General features: G+C 48.0%; 1 protein-coding gene across 1 annotated transcript; it reads left to right on the top strand.

The window, feature by feature from the left end:
- Window positions 1-23: 23 nt before the first annotated feature.
- On the top strand, window positions 24-26,046 carry zfyve26 (zinc finger, FYVE domain containing 26). The gene is given in 43 exon segments (XM_048227546.1): window positions 24-139; window positions 905-1,219; window positions 1,567-1,642; window positions 3,324-3,407; window positions 3,887-4,364; window positions 4,798-4,922; window positions 5,244-5,408; window positions 6,106-6,194; window positions 6,535-6,686; window positions 6,862-7,065; window positions 7,356-7,946; window positions 8,160-8,327; window positions 8,716-8,855; window positions 9,269-9,518; window positions 9,713-9,991; window positions 10,637-10,756; window positions 10,992-11,162; window positions 11,590-11,832; window positions 12,034-12,142; window positions 12,491-13,380; window positions 13,568-13,737; window positions 13,739-13,768; window positions 14,038-14,142; window positions 14,362-14,484; window positions 15,002-15,178; window positions 15,479-15,728; window positions 16,059-16,151; window positions 16,453-16,493; window positions 16,495-16,635; window positions 16,883-17,022; window positions 17,136-17,164; window positions 17,741-17,877; window positions 18,025-18,245; window positions 18,565-18,712; window positions 19,033-19,245; window positions 20,456-20,677; window positions 21,486-21,683; window positions 22,190-22,398; window positions 22,720-22,879; window positions 22,998-23,057; window positions 23,201-23,383; window positions 23,477-23,527; window positions 23,746-26,046. Coding segments are annotated over 42 exon segments (7,839 nt in total). The 5' UTR covers window positions 24-139; window positions 905-1,028; the 3' UTR covers window positions 23,959-26,046.

The following is a 26,046-nucleotide window of genomic DNA, read 5'->3' as shown; positions in this document are numbered from 1 at the left end:
CCTACATCAGCTGGTTTAGTCACATGACCAGGCTTGTGCATGGCTACAGTGAAGACATAACAAGCGATACGTTACAGGAATCATTTCAGGCGTTGACCGAAACTTCGTGAAATTGGCTAAACACCTTCGATTAAGGACAGTGAGTTCTCGCTTCTTTACTTTCGATGCTTTAAGATATTACTAACGGTATGCAAAGTTATTCGTAGCTAAGCTGTGGGTTGGATAGACGTGTTTTGTCATTTTAGGCAAGATGTCATTCACCTATCTCCCCTTAACAGAACATGATGTCCATGTTGTTCTTCACTGTATTTAAGGGACCGGAGAAGGCTACCCAATAGCATACATTTTACTGTAGGCTATTGAACGTTGTAACGACATAGACTACTGTTATTGATAGAAGCACCCGGGCTCTTGACAAACTTTCCACGAATCAATGACTGACCATACCGGTAGATTACAGTAGCTGAATATCACACCCTGTAGCCTAAAGCGCGATGGGCAACATGGTCAAGTGCATAAGTGGACGTTTGTTTTGGTGACTGCTCGACAGGTGAACTTTTCTTGTAGCCTACTTTGACATCAGTTCCATGTTCGTATAGCCTAGGACTTATATGCGCTGTGAACCCTGTTGGCTACATCATCCAATTGAAAGTTTTTTTCCGATTTGTTTACATATTTTAACACTCAAAGAACCAGTTATTTCTGAGAAAGAAGTCAGACCAGTCTGCCAAAATGCTATATGGTGACCAAATTATTGTTAACTTACTATTGTGTCTAGTTTGATGTTTTATGTCATCAGTTTCATGTGCTGAAGACACTTCACGTCTTGTGTAACTTCATACCTTGTATCACTACTGATTTTAATCTCACGATCTAATAAGAACCAACTGTTATCCTCCATAAGTCACTACCAATGAATGATCACCCTCCCTCTCCGGATGAGGAGAGCCTGTGGAGTTCCCCTCTTGGTGCTGTAGTGTGGGGCTCTTTCCTCTGTTGCTCCGCTTGAGGAGAGGGGCGAGGGAAGCATGTTCCCGTTCGGCCGTGAGGAGGAGAACTCTCTGGAGGAGCTGTTTGGCTTCTTCAAGCGCTGCCTCAAGCATGGCGAGTGGGAGCTGGCGGCCGCCTGCGTGCCTCAGCTGGGACAGGCCCCCGGCGGGGTGGCCCAGGAGCTGCGGGACATCATCTGGGCCATGGTCAACCACCCCTACCCATTGGCGTGAGTACCTCAATAACCCATTTTTAGTAATCCTTATCTTGATATACTGTATGAGGAAGGCCATGGCACGTGTTAGTAAAATACCATCGATACTTTTTCATTTACCTCAATCTAAGCATGAAAAGGGTGTTGGTGGGTTCAATTAAATGGTCATTTTCTCATTCACATGCAGGTATTGTAAATTATATACATACAATAATATCAGTAATTGGACACCTTTTGGACCAGTTTGCAAGTTAAATTAGAGACTGCTTTTGACCAAAGTTTTTAGAAGTGTTGATAAATTGATGTTATGAGTTTGAGGCTCTATGAGTACTGAGTACTGGTGGTTTGTGTATGTGCTATAGGTGGGGAAAGATGGGGAGCCCTCATAAGCTGGCCTGGTTCTGGATGCTGGTTCTGGAGGATTGGACTAAAGAGAAGGTAGGTTACAGCTCTTCTAACTTACCCTATCTATGCATGTGGTAAACTAATAATGTCACATTAACTGTGACCAGTAATGAGGGGCCAAGAATCTGGAATGTGCTCTGATCACGTTGTCCACCAGCATACATCCAGATTCTTATGACTTGAATGAATACCTCTCTGACCTACTTTCCCCATCATCAACTTAACCTATTCAGTGCATTATATTAGTGTGTGTGTGTGTGTGTGTGTGTGTGTGTGTGTGTGTGTGTGTGAGAGAGTGACTGATCCTCTTCAGTGTGGATGAAATGCTGGTTGGCTGCTAATTAAATTACATTACATTACATTACATTACATTTGGCTGACGCTTTTTTAGCCAAAGCGACTTACAACATGGTAAACAGTTTAAGTTTTAGAGCAATTCTCAACAATTTTAGGACAATTTAAAAACATTAGAGTGCAGTAAGAATAAGTGCATCAGTGAGTGCTGTTTTTAACAGTTACTTGTCAGTTTAAGACGGCTGGTGAGTGCTAGGATCAGTAAGACTTGTTGTAAGTGTTGCTATGAGAGGAGATGTTCTCTAAAAGAGCTGGGTCTTCAGGAGTTTTTTTTTGAAATGGAGAAGATGTCCCTGCCCTTGTAGGAACTGGCAGTGTGTTCCACCAACGAGGAACAACAGATGAGAAAAGTTTGGATTGGCTTGAGCGTACCGGTGGTAGAGCTAGACGTCTTTCGTCTGAGGAGCGCAGCGGTCTGGAGGTAGTGTATGTCTGTATGAGGGCATTAGTAGAAGTAGGTGGGAGTACAACCGGAGACTACTTTGTAGGCAAGCGTTAGATCTTTGAATTTGATGCGGGCCGCCATAGGTAGCCAGTGTAGCTGGATGAGCAGCGGGGTAACATGTGCCCTTTTGGGTTGGTTGTAGACCAGGCGCGCCGCCGCGTTCTGGATCATCTGAAGTGGTTTCACTGCTCAGGCAAATGAGCAATTAGTAGCAACTAGTAGTAATTGAAGCTGGCAACTTTTTTTACGTAATGTTGCATAAATGCATTATGATGTTTTAGCAGTGGAAAGTGAGTCGCATGCCTTTTGACGGGGAGCAAACAGTGAAATCCTTTCAGTCCTTGAGAGCATGTGGGATATGTTGGACTCAATGCATGATCTCAATAAGCATATTGCTTACTTTATCATCTTTTAAAATCATGTATTTGAAATCTTTTCTCATATTGGTCCTGAAAACCATGCAGCTGAAGGATTTAATTCTGCGGTGATAAGTCTGCCCTTTAAAGACAGTTTCATGCGTTGCAATAAGAATCTCTATATCTGATCACCATATAATACTATTATGAGCTGCATGACTAGAATGCCTAAACTATAAGCGGCCTTTTGTATTTGTTCTCTTTGATGGATGGAGGGAGGGAGGAGGAAGGAAGAAGGAAAGAAAGAAGGAAAGAAGGAAGAGATGGGCAATATATATATGATGATCTAACAAGTAGATATTGTATCATAATGGTGTGCATATACAGAATGACATTGCTATTGTTTCAACACAACATGGGGTAAAAATCACTGGTCAGGAATGGGGGAAGTAAAAATGTCTCTGCAGCAGGAATGCTCATAGCGGAACTGCTTGTTGTCATTCAGCTCTTGTGGTTTGGCCATGGTGTCACATGATGCTTTGTGTCTGTATTGGCACAGGTCCCAGACGCGGTCAGGACGGAGCTGGAGTTCATGCTGGTGCTGGAAGAACTGGGAGATGATGTCCCAGAGGAGGTGCTCAAGGTCAGAAGCACCACTCTCTGGTGCACTGGTGCTCTGTGGAAGACTGGTGGCCCTCATTTAAATGCTGGGCAAAGTCTAACCAATGTTTGCTTAATAGCTATACAAATACCATGAGAAACATCCTAAGCACAAACATCGCTGGGTCAGATAAATGCTGTCTCATGCCACATGATGCCGTTAGTTCATACACTCATAGAGTTCATAGACTGACTTGGCCCTTTGCCCAGCGTTTGAATTAGGGCCCTGGGTGACTGATACAGTCATATTACAAATACAATTTCCCTTACTTACGAGTATTTGTGTAACCTTGTTTTGAGAGCTTGCAGAAATTGCATTTCAGTGGAGCAAGCATGCACTAAATGACCACAGATGATGTCTCAAATTTATTCAGGATATCTGGACATCTGTCAGTCAACAATGTGATGAGGTACAATCATACAAAGTTCCACAATTTCTCACCCCCTGTCTCCCCGCTTTAGGAGTTCCAGCAGGCTTTTTGGGACTCGCGAGCAGACAGGAAGATGTCGGTTCCCAGCACTGAGGTCCAGGCGTGCCTGCGGGACCTGCTGAAGCAAGGGAAACCCCGGCTAGCTGAGGCCCTAGTCACCTTCCTCCTCCGGGGCTCCAGCGAGGCAAGTGGCAGCCCGTGGGACTACTCACTACAGGACGTCTTCATCCAGCACCTTCTGGAGAAGCTCCAGGAGCCCCCCACAGAGCCCTGGACAGAGGAGGTGGCCTCGGTCCTGGCCTTGATGCCCTGGAGTGCGGAGAGGCCCAAGGCTGAGCTGGAGGGCCTCTGGGAGGCGCTGTGGAGGGCCAAGGAGGGGCCACTTAACGAGGGCCGTGTGCTGAGCTCACTGCTGAGGCCCAAGGACCACACACTGGTGACGCTCTACAGCGCCGCTAGTCTGAGGCTACTCAGGGAGCAGATACTGAGAGAGGCCCCACACACTGAGGGTGAGACATTTGAAGATACACACACACACACACACACATATATATAAATAAACACATAGCGCATGAGAGCATGCTGAATACTCATATGTTTCACACTTCAGATGCCTTCCATTTTAAGCCATGCAATCACATGTTCTTACAAAGCATGATTTGAATGTTCACATTCTGCCAAGGCATAGTTTTAGTCTAGTTTTCCACCTCCATGCTGTTTTGCATGATGGAAAATACCTTTTGATCATTTCTGTGACTTGGGCTTCTGTGCCAGGCTTATTTGACAGTTCAGGAAGTGAAAAATGCAGTGCAGTAATTGTTGCCCAGCTGCTTCCTCACAATTCTGCATGCGGTTATTATGACTGCTACATGCTCTGACTGTTCATGTTTGTGACAATGGGTGTGTTGTGCCCCCCCCAACCTAACCCCCACCTCCAAACAGAGGAATTACCTGAAGCTGAGAAGTTAATGCTGGGGTTATGTTGTCATGGTGACAGACCCACTGCGTGGAAGGCCATCTATTTTGAATGTCTTAGCAGTGGCAAGCACTTCCTCGAACAAGTGCTGGTAAGCTAAGAGTCAATATCCCCCTCTGAGATTGTGTGGAAATCAAAATGTGATTACTGTTGATAGCATCTCTCATGTAGTCACACTGTTGTGTTACGTAACCATTTCTTTCCGGTTGTGTCACCAAACTGACTGTCAGACTCATTTTAATGCCAGTCACCCCAGATAGATGCTGTATGTAGCTATTAACACAAGCAGCTAATGGCTTATCATTGACCTAAATAGTTTTTAATCAAAAGTAATATGTTGTGTAACATCCTTGTGTTAAGTTCTCCATCATCCTCTGTGGTCTCTGCTGTATTTCCCCCTCTCCTGCACCAGGTGACGGGCCTGGACCTGGTGAAGAGGCAGGAGTTTGGGCATCTGGAGGAGATGTTGCGAGGCGAGTTCCAGCCTCTGGCGCGGCTGCTGCTGCTGCTGGGCTGGCCTCACTGTCCTAACGTGGCCTCTGCCCGCACCCTGCTACAGGTCCTCCACCACCAGCAGGTCAGACATGCGGCACTGCACCTCAGATACTCTCACATGACCACCGATATTTACAGCACTTACACAAATATTCTATACAAACACTGTATAGACAAAAACATTGGGACGCCTGCCATTACCCACAGAAACTTCAGTGACATCCCATTCTAAATCCATAGCCATTAATGGAGTTGCCCCCCAACCCCCTTTTTTTCTTGTTTGCCAAACACAATAACATTTCTCAGAGATTTGTGTCACATGCAGTTTGAAGCCATCTGTTTCAGGAAGCTGAAAGCCTTATGACCTTGCTTATGTACAGTAAAACATCAGGCTGTGCAAACAGTTCATTGTTGAGCAGATACTTCAGTGCTAATGGTTAAGAGAGCATCCCTCAAACCATAGTCACCATGTTAACAGAGCCAGCATTGTGTCCACAAATGCCAAAATGCACCACACCACTTCATGAAATCAGTGGAGGGCTTTTTCTCCCGTGGTAACTCAGACTTTTGGCAAAGCTAACATTTGCTCACATGATCACTCCAGGGGTGGTCGGGCTAATTGCCCTGAGCTCCATTTATTCTCACGACGATCCTATGCAGCATGCCATGCTCATAGCCATATCTGACTCTTTAGTGGCTGCGGCCCCTTTGAAGACTTAATTCCATACTGTTGTGAATGAGTGGATTAGGCTCTAATGTGGATGTTAACTCTTCCTCAGCCCTCGGTCAGTGACGCGGTCCTGAGCCAGTTTGCTGACAGCCTGGCCTCTCAGCTCGGGGTGCTGGAGTGGTGTGCCAAAAACAACCCGTGAGTATGGCCAAGCTAACGTTAGCCCTCGCCCACTCACTCTCTCTGTGGCTGTTGCCCAGTCCTAATAGAGTTCCGTTTATTAGAGAGGCTTGGGTCAGGTTTATGTTTGATGTCCAATTTAAAGTCACAAGTTTCAGTCTGATTGAAAGTTTTAACAGAGAAGCACATGTTGAGCTTGGTATGTTAAAGACACAAATTGAATCTTTAGGTTATTGCAAAATGTTTTCACTCAGATCTGTAACGTTGTGTCCTGTGTGCTGGGGGTATATGTGTGTGCGTGTGTGTTCGTGCGTGTGCGCGTGTGTGTCCGTGCGTGTGTGTGTGTGTGTGTGTGTAGGGGTGTGAGTGAGGAGGCCCTCCAGGCCCAGCTGCTGATGCTTGGGCAGCATTCTGCGCTGTACCTGCTGCACTCCCTCACCCCGCTGGCCCAGTACGACGAGCGCCAGGTGCTGGACCTGCTGCAGAGCCTCAGCCCCTCCGGCCAGACAGGTGCAAGAACAACACAACAGCACTGCCCTCTCACACCTGTTTCTGCTTCCTCTAAACATATTGTTATATTCCTCTTTCATCAACTTAGAATCCATCTATCTTTCTTTCTTTCTTTCTTTCTGGCTCTCTCTTTCCATATTGATCAATCCTGACTCTCTCTGGTCTTCAATGACAGAGTTCTCTGATCTGGGGGATGCCCGCAGCCTTGCTCTCCAGCGCAACATCACTCTCTTCCAGGGCTTCTGCGCCATGAAGTACGCGCTCTATGCCATCTGTGTGAACGCTCACACAAACACTGACTGCAAGGAGTGTGGGCTAACAGCACGACAGCACAAGAGCCCTGGGTGTCCAGAGGAGAGCGAGACGTCCAATTCAGAAGGTACCGTCTTCTTAAAGAGAAGATTGAAGGACAATCTATAGTACTTTGCCTGCATGTCTTTTTTGGTAGTACACAGTAATGAAAGAGGTGAAATTAACACCTGTACAATGTATATAAGGCAGAAAATATGTAGAAAATAAGGTTTAACAAATGAAAATAGATACACATGTGTGTCTCTGAGTTGTCACTGAGTACTGAATTTCACTTCTGCTCCTGCAGATGTTGGAATGGCAGTAAAAGATGTGTGATCGTTGGGATGTGTACTGACATTTTCTCCTCCCGTCCTCCAGATGCCCAGAAGCTCTTTCAACAGCACCTGTCAGAATGCCAGCTGTACCTGGAGGCGGTTCCTGCCCTGTTCCGTCTGGAACTCCTGGAGAACATCTTTTCACTACTGTTCCTCTCCAGCACTGACCTGGCCTCTGTCACGGAACAGAAACACTCTGGCCCGACTCCCGGAGATGCAGAACCCAGGAACGCGACAATCAAAGGGACCGGCGAGAGCACAGAGAGCCGAGAGAAGCCAGATGCTGGTGCCCCAGACTGCCCACAGGAGAGAGCCAAGGGGGGTGCCCAGCGGGGTGTTGGCGAGCCCAGCCGTGCTCACCTGGACCTGGGCCACCTGACTCGGGGCTGCAGGGGCTTCCTGGCAGACGTGCGTACCATGGAGGGCTTCTTGCGGCTAATCAGGGAGGGGCTGGAGGGCCTGAACTCCCCCGCGCCGGCCCAGGATGTGCAGGCCGCCATCGCCGCCGAGAGCTTGGGCTGCTCGGTGACGGCCGAGACGTTCGAGGTGCGCCTGCAGAGGCTGTCCAAGCGCACGGCCGAGGCCCAGTGGCGGCTGCAGGTGGTTACCAAGAACCAGAGCAGTGGAGATGGAGGTGAGGCCCGGGGACAGAGATGCTGCTGCGGGGGGCTTGTGTCTGTTCATCAGAGAGCTGTGAGAGAGGGAGATGTGGTGGATTGTGGGATTTTGAAGATAAAGAGCGTTTGCTGGGGCAGTGTGAAAGCACCTTATGGCCACCTTACACCAAACAACTTTGACAAGATTTGTGAAAGATTCTTGAAGATGTGCTGTTCTGTTCTGTGCTCAGACTTGCTGCAGATGTCCTCTCCCCAGGCCAGTCCCGCTCTGTCCATGAGGCGCGGCAGCAGCAACTCCTCCACCAGCAGGAGGCGACGGAGGCCGGGGCGCCATCGCCCCGAGCGACACCACCACCCCACCGACAAGCAGAACGGAGACTTCAGCACCAGCACCTCTGGTGAGCAGCCAAGCTCACGCCTCATTTCCCACTGGTCAACATCTATCAGACTCTGTGTTCTGAAAGGGTCGCCAGTCTGATGCACCCGTCACAATGCATGAGCTGTTGTAGATGAGCGAATACCACCTCCTTACCCAGAAATGCCTTGAAACTTCTTCCTACAGTCTTTGTGGGATCTAATGCTTCCTTTTTATCAAAATGGTTACAGAGTTGAACATATGAATGATCTTTTCAACAGCAATTCATCTGGATTACTTTAATGAGAATATTTGTATATTAAATATAATGATATTAAATATATAAATAAATTAAATATATTAAAAGCATTAACTCATTGTAGGTCATTACAGTGATAACAGTACAAGGTTAATGTGGTTATGAATTTTAGATGGAGGTGGAGGGGCGGTCTCTGGTCGTTCAGAGCAAGATGCTTGTCCCTATAGCTGGCTAGTGCCTGCCATGCTGGCCCCCCCTGAGTCCTTGCTGGTGTCCTGCATCCGCAGGGGCAACTTCACAGAAGCACATCAGGTAAGAAGAGTTAAAAGTTTGTGAGAAAAAGTGGGTGAGGGTGTGGGGGTGGGGGATTGTGAAGTGGTTTGGAGTGGCTTGGGGAAGAGATGAGTGGAGTCCGGTGAAGTGCACTAGGGGAGACCAGGCTGTAGTGATTCAAATGGGACCGAGGTTAGTTGAGGGGGCTGTGAAGTATCTGTGTGAGTGTGTGTTTTTAAAGAGTCATGTGGAATAGTGAGAGTGAGATTAAGAGCCTGTGGAAACTACTGATCTGTGTACATCCAGAGTGATCACTTTGGTAATGACTTGATACCTGCAGGTGAAAGTTAAAAATGCATGCCTGAAAATACATTGGGTGTACCAAAGCTGACATTCTAACTAGCTACAGATCTGATGCATGCACCCTCTTCCATGTGTGTCTGCCACTGCAGGTGATGCTGATGTTTAACCTGGAGTCGTCCAGCTGTGCCGGGGAGCTGGTGTTCATGGAACGCTACCGGGAGGTGCTGCAGGAGCTGGCCCAGGTGGAGCAGAAGATCGAGAGCCAGTCTCTCTCCTCCTCCTCCTCCTCCTCTGAGGGGCTAGGGGCCGTGGCCACTGTGGTGGCCGCCCAGGGGAGGAGCCGGCTGGGGAGCAGTGGACGGTCCACCCTGCAGGCCATTGGGAGCGCTGCTGCTGCTGGTACTTAGCATCCGTAACACACATAGTACACTGTCCCATTCTGTATTCACTGTTGACTTCAGTCATGTTTACTGTTGGCACTTGGAGAGAAAAAAACTAAGCAACATGATTTGGATATCAAGAATGTCTATTATGTAATCTTTCACTTTTGTTACTCTGTCTTCTCTCTCTCCCTCCCTCCCTCCTCTCTGCAGGTATGGCTTTCTACTCTATCTCTGATGTGGCCGAGCGGCTCACCAGTTCTCCTCAGCGGCCTATCCCTGCTCTGGAGGAGGACTACTGGCTCTCCCAGTTGCGTGGCCCCACGGGCTCTCCGGACCCCTCCTCACCCATCCGCCGGCTGCTGGAGGAGCTGAGCCCGCCCGCCATGGCGGCCTTCGACCTGGCCGTGTGCCACAGCCAACTGTGGAAGAGCTCACGGCAACTACTGGAGACGGCTGAGCGCCGGCTCAACGCCAGCCTAGAGGCAAGAGGTAAAGACGTGCCTCTCATACACCCTCCAGCTTCCTCAGTACTGTATGTTTAAGTAAGGGATAATGTATTGTCCGCTGGTAATTATCAGAAAACAGAACCCTGACGCGCAGCGGAGGGGTTTTGCTTCGACCTGAAGCGGACAATACATTATCCCGCTTATTACACGGCTACTTGCTAAAACGAGAAAAGAAACCTAACACAATGGGTCTTTAAAAATGATTTTGCTACCGTTTCGTGTCTTCCGCTGACAAAATAAATAGTTCGCCACACAGATAGAACTTGACAGTTTCAGGTGTTGTGTGGCAATTTCTTACTAGCTTACTTTCCCTTTCAATGAAATTCCATTGCAATAAGCGAACGGACGTCTTGTGGAGGGATATGAAAGACGTTAATCAACCCGTTGCCATTGACAGCGGTGATTATATACTTTGCCGGTGATTATATAGATTTAACATAGGCCTGAACGTTGGGAAAGCCCATTCATGTGAATGGAACTTTCTGCAGCACTCTGAAGAGCCGTGTAATAAGGATATTTATGGAACTCCTAACCTAGAAGTTTAGCTAAATGTAGATAAAAGTGCTTACTCCTCATCATGAAAATATGTAATTTGAACATTTCATGTCCATATCCTATGTTCCTGCAGGACTAAGGTTAGACCCCAAAGTGCCTCATGCTGATGGGATTAGAGGCTTCCCTGCAGTGCTGCAGCAGATGAGTAAGATCCTGAACCGCACGGCCACTGGGAAAGGCCCTGCTAAAGGAGGTGAGCATCCGGCAGATCGGTAGTGCTGTATTGGTTATCAAATCAGACACATGGACAGAGAAGCTGCAGAGATTAGACTGAAGCTGTTTAAGTGAGAGATCTGATCTGTGAATCCAGCAAGAGAATAAAGACCTCTACCTTTTTTCTCTCTCTCTCTCTCTCTCTCTCTCTCTCTCTCTCTCTCTCTCTCTCTCTCTCTCTCTCTCTCTCTCTCTACCCCCCCTCCAACATGTAGAGGGCGCTGGGGAGGAGGCCACTCTGGGGAGCCCATTTGGCTGCAGTGCCCAGGAGGTTCTGCTCTCCTGCCACCCGACCCTGACGGAGGAGGCCATCTCCAGCCGCCTGAGCCTGGGCCAGCGACTTGAGCAGATCGCCCAGGTCCTCAGCGCTGCTGCCGACGCCACAGGTCAGAGACTACCCGCAGCTTACCTCTGTATCCTAGCAAACACCAAGCCCCTAACCTGCTTGATAGGTCGATCTGCAATCTTATGACATAGACATTTCAAATGTTAGACTTACAAAGAGGGTGCATCTATGGAGTGAGAATCATGCCTCTTTCACTTGCCAGAGGTCTGCTACTTTCTTGCTTTATATTAATTAATCCAATACTCTGTAACATATTCTTGTTACTATGGAACATTCTGAAGATTAGTATAGTATGGAAGTCAGTTAAACTTATGGCCTTGGACCCCTTATTCACATTGCAGCATATACCAGACTGATTTTGAAATCAGCCCACAAGGTGTGGACAGAGGAACACCCTCTCCTTCTGCATGTGCATTCTGTTGCTGTTGTCTAAGCCTTGAATCTGACCTCCCTCCTTCTGGGGCCAGTTTCAGCTGAGGGTCAGTCTTGTGCTACTCTGCTGACGGCACTGGTGGAGCAGGCCAGCCTGAAGCAGTCGGAGCTCGATGCCCACCCTGTGCGCTCGGCCATGAAGCAGCTGCTACGGGTGCTGGACCAGCTCTGCCCCTTTGAGCCCGACGGCGCCACCAGCCGCCCTGACTACGTGCGCACCTTCCTGGACTATGTCAACACGCTGGCCTCGGTCCTGGTACGGAGCATGGGATCAGAAGGTAAGCTCGGACATGCACACCAGGTCTATCAATACATGCTGGAACAAAACTGCAAAAAGGGTTCAGAGGGTGACTATAGCATTGTTGAGATGCCAGAAAAGGAGTTTGCATGTTTTTGTGTACTGTATCAGCAGTTGTGCTGGGCTATGTAGAGGTGGAAATTGCAAACTTGTGAAGCTAACTTGTTCTGTGTATTTCCAGCAGACCAGACTGCAGAAGTGAAGCTGGGGAACCCACTGCTGGTGCTTCAGCAGTCCCCATCACAGCTGCTCTCGTACCTGCTGTTTGAGCGCCAGGTTTCTGCAGAAAGGTATACACTCAAGCAACCCTTACACACACACACACACACACACACACACACACACACACACACACGTATACTGTATGGACACACACACACACACACACACACACACACACACACACACACACACGTATACTGTATGGACACACACACACACACACACACACACACACACACACACACACACACACACACACTGTATGGACACATACACACATTCATACCGATACAGAGTTTCATGTTGGACTTCTGTCTCCTTAGGGCGTCATTTACATCAAATAAAACATGGATTTGGTTGCTGACATTTCATTAGAGGAGTTTTAATGTCAAGCTGCTTGTCTTCTGCATGTGTAGATTGTCGTCTCTGCTGCAGCAGGAGGGCTTGGGTCTGAGTGTTGAGCAAGTGATGGTGCAGCACTGTTGCGAGCCGCTCCTCCTCTGGGACACCCGCAGGCGGAATGTGAGTGACGAGGGGGGGACTTTCAGCTCAGCACGAATCGCAGCACTGCTCCAGGAACACGCCCGCAAGCACAACCTCGTCCTGGACCTGCCCCCTTCGCTCGGCACTGAGCTCCACTCCCAGGAGTCCTCCGAGTGCTCCGCTGAAGACACCCGCACCTCCTCCGGCAACCTCCTCTCCACCTCTCCTTCCAACTCTTTCAACTCCTCCTCCTCCGCCTCGTCATTGTCGTTGTCGTCGTCGTCCTCCTCCTTACCCTCTTCGTCCTTCTTGCTCACGCCGTCCGCTCTGGCCTTCCTGAAGTCACGCTCGCCCCTGCTGGCCATTCTGGCGTGCCTCAGTGCCACGCGCAGTGGTGTGGTGCGCCCGTCCTCCGGTTGGTCCGGCCTGCCCTCCTACTTCCGCTCCGGCGGGCGCAAGGAGGCCCCGCTGGACGCCGAGCAAATCTCCCGTGAGACCCAGGCGCTGCTGCAGGACTTCCCTGTCCTCAGAGCCTACCTGCACACCATGGCCGAGCCGGTACTGGGGGCCCCTTCACCAGGCCTGGAGGCTGAGGGAAATCGAGAGGGTCTCGGGGCTGAGCTCTGTGGGACGCCGCTGGTAGCACTGGTCCTCTCGGGGCCCCAGAGCGCAGCCGCCCAGGCTCTGGTGGCGGAGGCCTTCCAGCAGGCGCTGAGTGGAGGGGAGCTGGAGCGAGCCCTTACCCTGCTGGAGCTCTACGGGCAGGGAGGCGACCAGCAGGAGGCGCTCAGGGACCAGCTGCTGGCCTGTGCTGCACAGGAAGGTGAGTGAGCAGGAGAGCCAAGCTCCAGATCTCTCCACAGAATCCTAGAACATCAGAACATGGTCTCCTTGATGTGGGTTGTTATATGTGATATGAAATTTTTTGATATTTCTGTTATGATGGATACAATAACTAAAATCATAAAATGATTGGTAAATGAAATTTTTACAATTTTTTTCACTATTAGCTGGTGAGCGGGGCTGGGAGCATTTGTTTCGTGTGCGGGACACCAACCTGCAGGCTCGGGTGGCTCTGCAGGTGCTAGACCAGTGGCCTTTGGGTGCCTGTCGGGAGCTGCTAGAATACTGCCTCAGTAAATCCAACATGGACACTTCATTGCAAGAACAATTGCAGCAAAAAAAAGCAGGAGATGGACATGTACCATACTGTAAGCACTCCTATTCTGTCTTGTTATAAATGGTTAAATACTGTACTGCAAATAGTGAATATACAAATGTACCATGTGGTTAAGGATTTATAAAATGTGGAGCTCCTTCAGTCTTTAATTTTTTTTATAGGATTCTATCCACAAACCCTTTTCACTGTTTGTGGCTTTGAATAAGCCAAAGTATGTCTGTCCTTTAGATCAGGTTGTTTAGATCAGAGTTAGCATTAATCCAAGACACGACTCCTTCCTCATTGCTATGTGTACTTTAGATGCTGGGCTTACAGCCCCCGTTGCCATGGGAGACCTGGCAGGAGCTGAGAGAAGAGTCGCAGAAGGATTCGGAGGCTGTGATGACTCTGCTGCTGGAGACCAGGGTGAGTGTCAACACACACACACACAAGTACACATTCTATAATCAACACTTATATCATCAGTAGCAGTGACCAAGTACAGCATTGCCTCCTAAAGTAATTTTTTGACAGTATACTGTTCTCATTCTCCAAGTAAAAGAACTTGTGAAATTAATTATTATATGGTGTACTTGGAGAAGAAATGTTGAAAGCACTTAGTAGACACTTTGTGTTTGTGTTCAGGAGTTTGAGCTGTGTGCTCAGTGGGTGCAGCTCTATCCAGTGTCAGAGCAGTCCCGACTCCAGCTGCAGACCGAACACCTGCTCCACCTGTTGGAGAAGGGACTGACCGACGAGGCCTGCCAGGTGCGTCAATGAGCTGTCAAATATGTTTGTTTATTTATTTTTTTATTAATTTATTTTTCATAAACCTTAATACCCTATGCGTGTCATATGCTGATAAAGTGTGGTAGCTCCTTTTAGGGCTGTGACTGACAAGCTGTTGAAAGCCAACATAGACAGTTAATTTGCAGTGTATGTACAATTGTAAAGTATCTTTTGGACATTGATGTTTTATCAGTTTAGCAAGAAGAGGAAGTGGCTTCCTAACTGCGGTCGCAAATGATACAAATTGAAAGCGAATGTATTGTGGGTTTCCACATCACATGTCTAGCTGTTCTCAGCTAGTCCTCAGGCCTAATTGAATGCATAGCTTTGGTTTTAGCGTTTGTTGGAACGCTCAACTTTGTATGTTTTGTCTGTATTTGGTGAAGTTCTGCTCAAAACGTAAAGTGACCTCTGAAAGACTTTACTTCCTTCTTTGGTTTTGGTAATGAGCTGTTTGTGAGCTGACCCCCTGTCCTGTCTTAACTCTGCTCCTCAGCTGCTGGAGCCCTTATCCGACCCGTCTCAGGGCCTGGAGGTGTGTGAGCGTGCTCTGGACTGCCAGCCCACATTGGCTGCCTGTCACTTCCTGGCCGACTACCTCACTGTGCACTTTGAGAGCCGCGTGTCTCCCGCCCGCCGTAGGCACATCCACGCTCTCCACCTGGGCTCCAAGGTCTGAGCCTCCCTCCTGCTCTGCACATCTTCACCACAGCTGACTGCAGCACCTTCATACACACTTAGCATCTTCACCACAGCTGACTGCAGCACCTTCATACACACTTAGCATCTTCACCACAGCTGACTGCAGCACCTTCATACACACTTAGCATCTTCACCACAGCTGACTGCAGCACCTTCATACACATTACATATACATTTCTCACCCCCCCCCTCCATTCTCTCTCTCTCTCTCTCTCTCTCTCTCTCTCTCTCTCTCTCTCTCTCTCTCTCTCTCTCTCTCTCTCTCTCTCAGGTGCTGCTGACGTTGCCGGAGGTGTCACAGCAGGACTACTTCCCGCTGCTCTCGTCCCCTCTGCTCATGCTGGAGCAGCTGCTGATGAACCTGAAGGTGGAGTGGGCCGACGTGGCCGTACGCACCCTCCGGAATCTTCTGCTGGGCCAAGAGGCCGGCTTCAGCAGCGAGGACATTGACACACTGCTGTCCAACTACAGCCAGAAAGCTCTGGAATTCTCCTGTGCCCCCAGGGAAAGGTCACGCGCAGGTGGGTCGTCCTCCTCCTCCTCCTCCTCCTCCACCCGCTCCAAATGAAAGTATAGCCTCAGAATACATGAACATTGCCAAATACGTTTCTCTTCAAACCCACAGGACAGTAGATAGACTGTCAGATTTAATCAAATCAGGAAAGATTTAAGACAGTTGTGTGTTGAGGCAAACAAACGTAATCACATTTGCAGTTCTGCGGTGGTCCTGTACCTCCTCAGGAGCTTGATTGGCCATCACTGGTCTGTAGGTCTGTGAGCGCTCTTTGTGGAGATTCATAAACCAGTGGAGATGAGTGCCAATGTTAAACATCTCTTCTCATTCTCTACAGACTCGGTCATCAGTCTACAGGATGCCTATCTGCAGTGCCCCGCCCTAGAGAGCTTTCATTCCTCTCCCAGTGTAACCCCACCTCCCTCTGCTGGTCAGTTGAAACCGTAGTTGACCCCTGTTTTCTGCATTATGAACACATTACCACAACCCAGCGGTCCTCTACTTTGCCACTATATTCTGTGCTGTGCGGCAATTCTCAGTTTTGCTGCTTTTCAACTGCTGTTCTGTCAGTACTGCAGTTTTCTATGTAATTGCTGTTCTGTCAATGCCACAATACATGCAAGGACTGTCTGTAATTGCAATTGTGTTGGGCTATGTTGATGGCTTGGTCAAGTGAGTTGCCTGTCTTGATGACCTTGTTGGTCACTTCACTGTTGCGGTCCTCCTCTCAGGCAGCACACCCATGCACACCCCCTCCAGCGGCGGCGGCGGGGGAGCGCAGATCCAGCAGCAGGAAGATGCCGACCCCCGCCAACCCCTTCACCCCGCCAACGAAGCCCCCCGTCCGCAAGGACTGGATCCCCGACCACCAGCAGCCCGTCTGCATGGTCTGCCAGCGCGAGCGCTTCACCATGGTGAGTGGGGCTGACGCAGCAGAGAGGAGCTCATCCCACGACTGCACTCGCACTATAATTATAGCATCTGAGAGTCTCGCTTCTACTTCCACCACAGCTTGTGGGATGATCTGTAGGAGGCTGAAGGAAGGTGTTGAACTGTGGTTATTTCGGTGATGTCTTCTGTCATAAGTATAGCAGGGCAGTGTAGGCTGATGCTGGTGTTTTGTTGCGGTTAATGAGGCCTTTGGCTTCTCCCACTCTCTAGTTCAACAGGCGCCACCACTGCCGCAGGTGTGGGAGGCTGGTATGCCATTCCTGCTCCAGCCACCGGATGGCAGTAGAGGGCTGTGATGAGGAGGAGGAAGTGCGAGTGTGCGATCAGTGTTACAGCTTCTTTCACCCTGAGTAAGGCAGCTTTACTGCACTAAACTAAGTGAATATAACTGTGAGGAACAACAGATGTACCCTGACATTAAGATGTATCTTGTTGATTGTTGTCTTTATGACTTTATTTACAGTTTAGACGATGAACTGGAGCAGGCAGAATGTAAGTAAACATTTGGTCTTATAACTTGTGCTTTGTTATTTACAGTACCTTGTTATTGCCATGAAAAACACCAAGTCTCTCACTTCTATGTTAAAGCAACACCAAAGAACTTTCCCTCCGTTGCACGCACGCTATTTGTTTATCCAGCACCGGCTTTGCAAATAACATGTCCACAGACAAGGTAGAATATTTTGCGTGACTTATAAAAGTATGATGTATTTGTGACATCAGATGCAAGTCAAATTTGTAGTTTCTTATGTCTCATTCCATCGAACTACAGATCTGCTACCCAATCTGGCAAACTTACATAGTGCGGTTATAGCCGATAGAGGGCCACGAATGCAGAATTGCCGTTCACCCTGTTACGAGTTGATGAACCACTGAAACGATTTTGGAAACATTTTATTTACACAAAACTCTTTGGTGTTGCTTTAAGTAGATCATTTTCAACTGTTAACTTCAGTTTGCAGGTTACTGTGCCATTGATGTGTGTACAGGGAGCAATTGTTTGAAAGTATGAAAAAGGGGGCATCTCTGCATATGTGTGATGTTAACTGACTGGCTGTCTGTGTGCAGTAGCCAGTAGTCCTGCTGCAGCCCAGGGTGCATTAGAGGGGGCTGTGCATCTCCCTGAGGTGCCCGAGAGGCGTTTCAGGCTCAGCATCAACCCTGCAGACAACCAGAAACTACTGAGCGAGTTCTACTACGAGCAGGTACAGTATCCGTTGTTCTCTGTGTCGTTTACTCCAAGAGAACCAAGGTGCTTTTATGTTCTTGTGTTATGTCCCTGCCTTTGGGTGGTGCTATCGGGTGTTCCTCTCCCACCTCATCGTCCTCTGTCCCGTCCTCTGTCCCTCCAGGCTCCGAGCGCATCCCTCTGTGTGTCCATCCTCTCGCTGCACAGCGACCCGGCCGCCTGTGGGCACCAGCTGATAGGCCACTGCCGCTCGCTCTCACGCACGCTCACCAACCTCGAGGTGGACGCCCGGCTCATTACCGATGTCATGCGCCAGCTGGTCTTCAGCGCCAAGGTCATGTTCGTCAAGACTGGCCAGACTCAGGACCTGGCCCTCTGTGACAGGTTGGTATCCTCACACACGGACACAGACAGGAAGATGCATACACACACACATACACTCACACTCCGGGCAGGCAGGTCATCAGGAAACGACTGCTGTCATTTTACAAAGACAGCTATGGTGTTACATTTGGCAAAATGTGTAGCTAATTTATTCACCAAATATTAAACTGATCATTTGTCAAATGAATGGGCAGCAGTAGAGGATATTACATTTGCAAACACATACATTCAGAGAGTGGAGTTGGAGATGAGCAGGATGTAAAGATGATCTGAAAATCACACTGTGCTTTTGTGTTTTTGTCCTTGCCTCCTCACACAGCTACATCAGTAAAGTGGACGTGCTGACCATCTTGGTGAAGGCCAACTACAAGGACATCCCCTCTCTGGATGACATCCTGGAGGCGGCTGCTGTGTCCCGGCTCCGGAACCAGCTGCTGGAGTCCGAATATTACCAGCTGGCCGTGGAGGTGAGGCAGACAGATGAGTGCTAGGGGTCAGACAGGGCAGACATGGTGATGGAAGTACCAGGAGTCTGAATGCCTGTACATCACTGTGCAAAGGACTGTGTGTCCTTTACTCATTAACTAATTATTACTCATTAATACTAATTAGTATTATACATGAAAAGTATGTTTTTGCTGCATAGTCAGAATGCATGTGCTATTAAAAAAATAACATATTTATTAATAATGACATTATTAAATATATGATATATAAATAAGACATAATACGATTTCTTTGCATTGTAAAGCTTAACAGCATGTCACTAATGCAAATTCCCTGACAGGTGTCCACCAAGAGTGGGCTGGACCCGGCGGGCGTGTGGCATGCGTGGGGCATGGCGTGCCTGAAGGCGGGCTTCCTGAGCAGGGCGCGCGAGAAGTTCGCCCGCTGCCTGAAGCCGCCGGTGGACCGTGGTCAGCACACCCAGGGCCCGCGGATCCTCCAGGAGATCCTGCAGCACCTCGAGGCCAACATCCGCCCAACCTCCGTCCCCATGGTAACAGCGGCAGCAGCAGCCCATCTCCCTTCTCTCCCTGTGGTCCAGGTTTCTTTTTTTATAGTGAGGTTATGAAACAGCTTTTTTTCTAACAAAAAAAGTAGATTTGAATGAATTTAATTATTTCCTCGAATATCCTCACTTTATTTTTGTCATAAAGAAACGCAGTAAATGCCATGTTGTTTTATAATCTTTGGTGAGATTATTTGAAGGTTACATTGTGAGCTGGCTTGCTTTGTGTTGCTTCTCTTGTTTGTGTGGGACACACTATGATGCTGGACATACTGGCTACTGCCTCAGTCCGTCCAAGCGCACAGAGGATGAATGCTCCTTCCCTTCTGTGTCTGCGTCTGTGTGTGTGGGAGGTGGCGAAGCTTCAGAGAACCGTCTCGGAGGTTGAAAAAAAAGAGAGCGTGAAATGGTCTGATTCATTAGCAGGTCCCTACGTCTCCTAGCAGCGCGTCTCTGCGACGAACAGCGGCAGTGCTGTTCGGATCGGTCTTGTTAAAGGGCAACCCGAAGCCTCGGCCTTGGGCTGCTCCCGGAACAAAATGTCTCTTTGCAGGGGGCCTTTGTCTGGTGCTCTAAATCTGTCCCTGTCTGCCAGACACCTTTCAGATGGAAGCGCTTGGCTCCCCAGACTATTCATAGCTCAGCCACGATAAACTGGGTAGCACTCTCCCTGAATGCCACCTTATGTAACTTCAGCTGAAAGATGCAGGGTAGGGGGCGGAACTCAGAATCAGAATCAGAGGTGTGAAGCGGATCACAGCAGTTTAATCAGGCAAAGGGATTATGCAATTCCCCACTGTATGCTGTTACTCAGGCTGGAGGCCCACTGCTCAGTCTAGTAGGTCAACGGCTACTGTGTAGCTATAGTCTTGCATGTTGTCATCTCACAGCATAAAGCAGGATTAGTGATGTTTGTGGATTTATGCCAATATGTCACTGTGTTAGTGCTCCTGTTCAGTATGTGAGTGTGTTTGTGCGTACATGTGTGTTATGTGTTAGTGTGGGTGGGCTTGTACTCATGTTGTGTGTCTGTGTGTGTACGAGTGAAAGAATAAGTGAGCATAGTTGTGTCTGTGTGTGTTTGTGTGTATGAGTGAGCAGAGTTGTGTGTGTGTGTGTGTGTGTATGTATGAGTGAGCAGAGATGTGTGTGTGTGTGTGTGTGTGTGTGTCACCTGTGTGTGTAATGTGTGCTGCAGCCTCAGCACTCTGAGGAGGACATCCTGGCGTCCCTGCGGGAGCTGGAGGAGGCCCTGGCTGAGCCCAACCCCCTGGAGCGCCTGGAGGGCCGCATCCACAACTGCCGCAACTACCAGGAGAGTCTGCACTACCTGCAGACCTACGGCACACACCTGGCCTTGGTCAGCTTCTACATGCGCCACGACGGCATGAAGGAGGCCCTCACGTACCTGATCAGTAAGGTGAGGTCAGCCCAGCTGCTCAGCCACCTAGATCACCTAAGATTACACAATTAAGTAGGATAAATCCATCTTTAGAAATGAACAGAAGTTATGGCTGCAGTTGCACTGTTTCTTTTCTTTGTTTCCTTTTCCTGCTTTTTATTACTCTTTGCTTTTGTTTCTGTAAAGCATGTTGAATGACCCCTGTGTATGTAATGCACTATATAAATAGACTTGACTTGACCTGACCCGACCCTAAACTTGACCTTGAATTTGACACACTTCACACTCTTTATGGGAGGTTAAAATAGCACAAGGTCTTACAGCTTTTTACTGATTTGAATGATTGTCAATGTGATCGTCTTTTATGTACTGTATGTTCCTGTGTATGTATTGCTTTTTTTTGGCACCAAGACAAATTCCAATCAGCTGTGTTGACATGGCAATAAAGAATTGAATTGAGTTGACACGGGTTAGGTAATGATTTCAGTAATCAACCATAATGGAGAGCAGAATCATGTAGTGTGTAGGTGGGCAAACACTGCTTTGTGGACCATCTGCTATGAGTCTGTAAGACGAACAATGTTACTGATGTGCTTTTTAGACTAGCTAGACTGCAGCAATGTCGCACACTTTTAGCAACAAATGACCGTATGCCACAAATGTTACAAGTGATATAAGTGTTATTATATTTTGTTACTTTATTGAGCATTCTGTTAGAAATCCCCACTGTTATGTGTGGGGAATAAAAGCCAGTGCATCTGGTGCTACATAGAGGTTTGTTGATACAAATGTGTCTCTCCCTCCCTCGGTCCTGCTGTGTGGTCAGGAGTGTCAGGATGAGGTGTTCCTGGAGGCAGTGCTGACGCCCAGTCTGGAGCGGGGCCGGCTGGGGGTGCTGCAGGGCCAGCTGGAGGCTGTGGACCCCACCCTGGAGGGCTGCAGCCGCTACCTCATCGCCGCCTGCCAGCACCTGCAGCGCCGCAGCCACTTCCACACACTCTACCAGCTCCAGCAGTTCATGACGGTCAGCTCACACAACATGCTGGAGTGGACACACCAATAGTGTACTCAGAGAGCAGTGCAGTAAGAGCTGTGTCCGTGTTGCCATGGACATTTGGGGTTTTGATCCCCTTGAGAGCTATGCTGCTGACTGATACTGTTTGTTTTCTTTCACTATCAATCATATTGGGACCCAGAGCTGTGTACTTCAGAAGTTCTGCTGTATGTTGGGTTTCACTTTGAACCTGGGCATAAGACTGTTAATACCAGTAAGGGTTGTGTTGATGGAGATTACCATAATTTCCCAACTGGTATTAGCCGTGGTTTATACATTGTTTTTGCAAATTAATTATGCACAGGGGCAGTTAATATGGTATTAATATGGTTTAGGTTTTTTAACTTGCATAAAATACTGTCCTGCGGTTTATACATAATACGGCTTATACACAGGAAATTACTGTGGAAAAAAACAATAGCTGTACCGGTATATATTTTTAAAAAGCTAATTGTGGAATTCTCTGGCCGTTCCAGGACCATGTGCGTGCTGCCATGACCTGCATCCGCTTCTTCACGCACGGCGCCCAGTCCTACCTGCAGCTGGGCGAGCAGCAGCGCTGGCTGGTCCGGGCCAAGGAGCACCTGAGGACCTACCTACAGGAGCAGCAGAGCCGCGGCACCAGCCGCAAGAAGTCAGTCTCCAGCAGCTTCCGCAAGAAGATGTCCTCCAGCGACGTGTCCAGGTGAGGGAGGGTGTTAAAGACACAGGTGACTGGAGATGGTCAATGGAGATATAGAGGCTGGTATAACATGCCATTTTAGACTTTTTGTTCTTTATCATTTCTAGTACATTGGTCTAACAATGGTATAGTATATTAATGACACATTATACTGTGATTATCCTTCACACTTGTATTTTTTTTCATTTCTGCATGGCTACTGTTACACACACCAAGGCTGGATAGCTCTTCTGAAAGAAATCCATGCGAGTTACTCGTACATTTAATACTGCGGCCCTCTTCCTCCTCCTCCTCCTCTTCCTCCTCCTCCTCCTCTATCCTCAGGCACATGAACACCATTGAGCTCCAGCTGGAGGTCACTCGCTTCCTGCACCGCTGTGAGACCTCCTCCCCCTCCAAGTCCTCTGGGATTCCCCTCCCCAAAGCTAGTGTGCCGCCAACTCTGTTCGGGGGAGGGCCTATGAAGATCGATGTGGCCTGTAAGGTGAGCCACAGTCAGGGATTTTCTGCTTTCTTCAAATGTTTTCCGAGCTAATCACTGTTGTTGTGAAATGGCCAAAAATGACTGCTCAATTCGTGCTGGTGAATAATCTGTTCTGCAGGTGATGCTTGGTGGAAAGAATATTGAAGAGGGATTTGGCATTGCATACAGAGTCATCCAGGTAAACACTGCATGTTTCATCTCCACAGTTGGCCGTCCTAGCCATTGCAAGTTAAAAGCCTTGAAACACCAATGAATATGAAGGAATAGTTCTGGACAGTCACATGTGCCTTCTCCCGTCCCTGTTCTCACCTGCTTGTTCAGGACTTCCAGCTGGAGGCTTTGGCCGTGTACACGCGCGCCGGTCAGCGCCTGGTGCGCCAGCGGCAGTATGTTGCCGTGCGGCAGCTGCTGAAGTGTGTGGGCGAGTCGGGCGCAGCCACCAAGAACGACTGCGATGCCATCGTGCTCAGCTGCATCTCCCTGGCGGACAAAGCCCCTGCTGACGTGAGTCCCGACCGCCTCTATGCAGACGTGGGAGGCAGTGGGAGCTGAGTGTGCTAACTGAATACATTCATGTGTTTTGTTTTGTCGTCTTAGGCCAAAGAACTTGAGGCTCTGATTCTTGAGTGTAAAAGCACAGAAAACAAGGTGAGAGTCCAACAAGCTTCTCTTGCTGCTTTTTCCAAATTTTCCAAAATAAGATGCCTCTATCTTCTCCATTTCATGACTGAATTCTTATCTCTCTCTCTCTCTCTTTCTTTCTTTCTTTCTTTCTTTCTTTCTTTTTCTTTCTTTCTTTCTTTCTTTCTTTCTTTCTTTCTTTCTTTCTTTCTTTCTTTCTTTCTTTCTCTCTCTCTCTTTCTCAGATTAAGGCCTACCTGCAGTGCAGTAAGCTACGTGCTGCCTATCTGCTGGCGGTGAAGCTGGAGCCGGGCCGGGCGGGGCCCCTGGTGCAGGAGGTCCTTCAGGCGGCCGAGAGCTCCGGGGACTCGGTCATGGAGAACATCTGCCGCCAGTGGCTGGCCGAGCACCAGGACCGGCCGGCCAAGCAGCGCCAGGGCCGGACCAGCGCCAGGTAGCCAGCACCCCACTGCCTCTCCCCAGCCTAGTCCGCACCCAACGCACCCCCAGGGGACTGGTTGAGTGCAGGACTGTGTGCTGGTTGACATCCTCACACGAGGACCTTCACCGCAGTGCCATGCTCTCTTTCCTGGGCTTGAGTCTCCGCACTAAGTGTCTCTGTTTGCTTGGAGGGGGAGCGATGAACGATAGAATTGAAAAAACCAATAGAATTTAGACTCAAGGAAGCCCACGAAGTTCACATAACACCGTTCTATCCTTCTGTTTTGGTTCACTTCTACTAACTACCTCACCAGAAAGGGATGCTTCCAACACTTTTTTTTTCCTCCCATGTGAGGAAAATGTGTTGCATTGCAAGAGGTTACAATTTATTTTCTGACACTTTGCCAATGTTACAGTAAGTCAAAATCTATTAGGTGACTAAAATGGCAATAGTCATGACATGGTTGCACATACCTAGTCATGACAAAGCACAGACCTTCATCCCAAACATACAAAGTCTTGTCATGATGCAGGAGATTTGTGGTATGTCTTGTTTTGTCAGATAGTGTGGCAATGAGTTTGAGTATTGCAGCGTGTGGTTGGCTTAACTGCATGGTCAGTGTTCTCTGCCCTTTCAAAGGGAAGCCGAAAGCCTTATGTGTCACTTAAGGGCATTAGCCACAGCCTAGAGGACATGTGATGTAACTTTGGAAAAAACTGAGGAAACTGGATTTGAAAAGGGACTTCTGCAGTGAACAGAAAGAAGTATTTGAAGTATTACAGAACAACAAATGGGTTATTATGAATAAATCAATACCAACATGGCCTCATTAATTAATTAAGTGATTAAATGAATAACTCATGGCCTATTTATGTACAGTATTGGTTTAGACACATATCTTTCCTGTAAGGCTGACTGTTTTAGTAATCAACTATCTCTGACCCTTGTGCACTGTCATTATTTACATATCTATTTACATATATTTATGTATATGTGAGTTTTGTGTGTTTGTATGGATCTGAATGAGTACACATTTTGTCCATCGCACTGTGCTTTAAAGCTTCGAGGTTAACCCTTTGTTTATATCTCTTACCCAAGACCATGTGAATACAATGGCATCAATGTGTAGCCAGTGCTTAGCACTAGTTGTACTCCTACTTTGCCTTTCATAATCCCACGGGAAGATAGCTCTGGAAAAGGGACTTGTTTTTGCTATGTCTTTTTTAAAAACCAATGTCAAAGATGTCTCTTCAATGCCCTGTTTACATAATCTGACATGTGTATGACGGCTGTAACATGGTCTACTACATAGTTGTCGAGATGGCAAGACTGATAGATGTTTTTCTGATGACCTGTCAAACATGGCACTCTTTTTGTTTCAATCTGAATCATTAATGAGGTAAAGACACTGTCATGATCATAGCCATACGTTTTGCCTTTGTATTTTGTAGTTGCCATGCAACGGAGTCCTGTGTGTCTGTATAAAATAGGTTATTTAGAAGAATTCCTTCACATGTATGTGCATGCCCCAATGAGTCGCTAGTGTACTCCTCCCAGAACACATGAATCAGTTTCCTTTCCCTACCGCCGGTCTACAGTACAGATACACTAGTTCCCACATGCTCAAGGATATCAATTCTAATCTTGTTACTTTAGAATATTTCCGGTGGCATTTTTTTCTTTAAACATTCTAGTAGAAAAGAGCCCAAGCTTTGCCACCCACTTGTGTTAACGCTCTACTTAACGACCCTTACAGCTGATGCAGCAGGATGCAACAGAAACCAGTTTGTGTGTTTAAATTATGTTTGAGTAATGGGTTGATTTAAGGAAATCTATAGATAAGTTCATCTATAATCTAAAAAAAATCTATAGATTAGTGTCAGTAACATCTAATTCAATGGTAAAAAGAATTTAGAACTGTTTAAGAACAACGCCAGGTTACATGCCAGGACTTTTCTAATTGGTGTTTGCTCCCAAGCCATTTGGTATCCAGTTGCTAGTTTGCCAGACTCTGAATAAGTTCTGCTTATAGAAAAGCCAACAATGTCAGTCTAACTGAATGGACAAAAGCCAAGAAAGTAAATAAATTGTGAAGTTATTGAAA

This window comes from Alosa alosa, chromosome 19 (genome assembly GCF_017589495.1).
Source record: "Alosa alosa isolate M-15738 ecotype Scorff River chromosome 19, AALO_Geno_1.1, whole genome shotgun sequence".
NCBI classification, from domain to species: domain Eukaryota; kingdom Metazoa; phylum Chordata; class Actinopteri; order Clupeiformes; family Clupeidae; genus Alosa; species Alosa alosa.
Note: the sequence above shows the minus strand (reverse complement) of the source record. Positions and strands in the feature narration are given on the sequence as shown.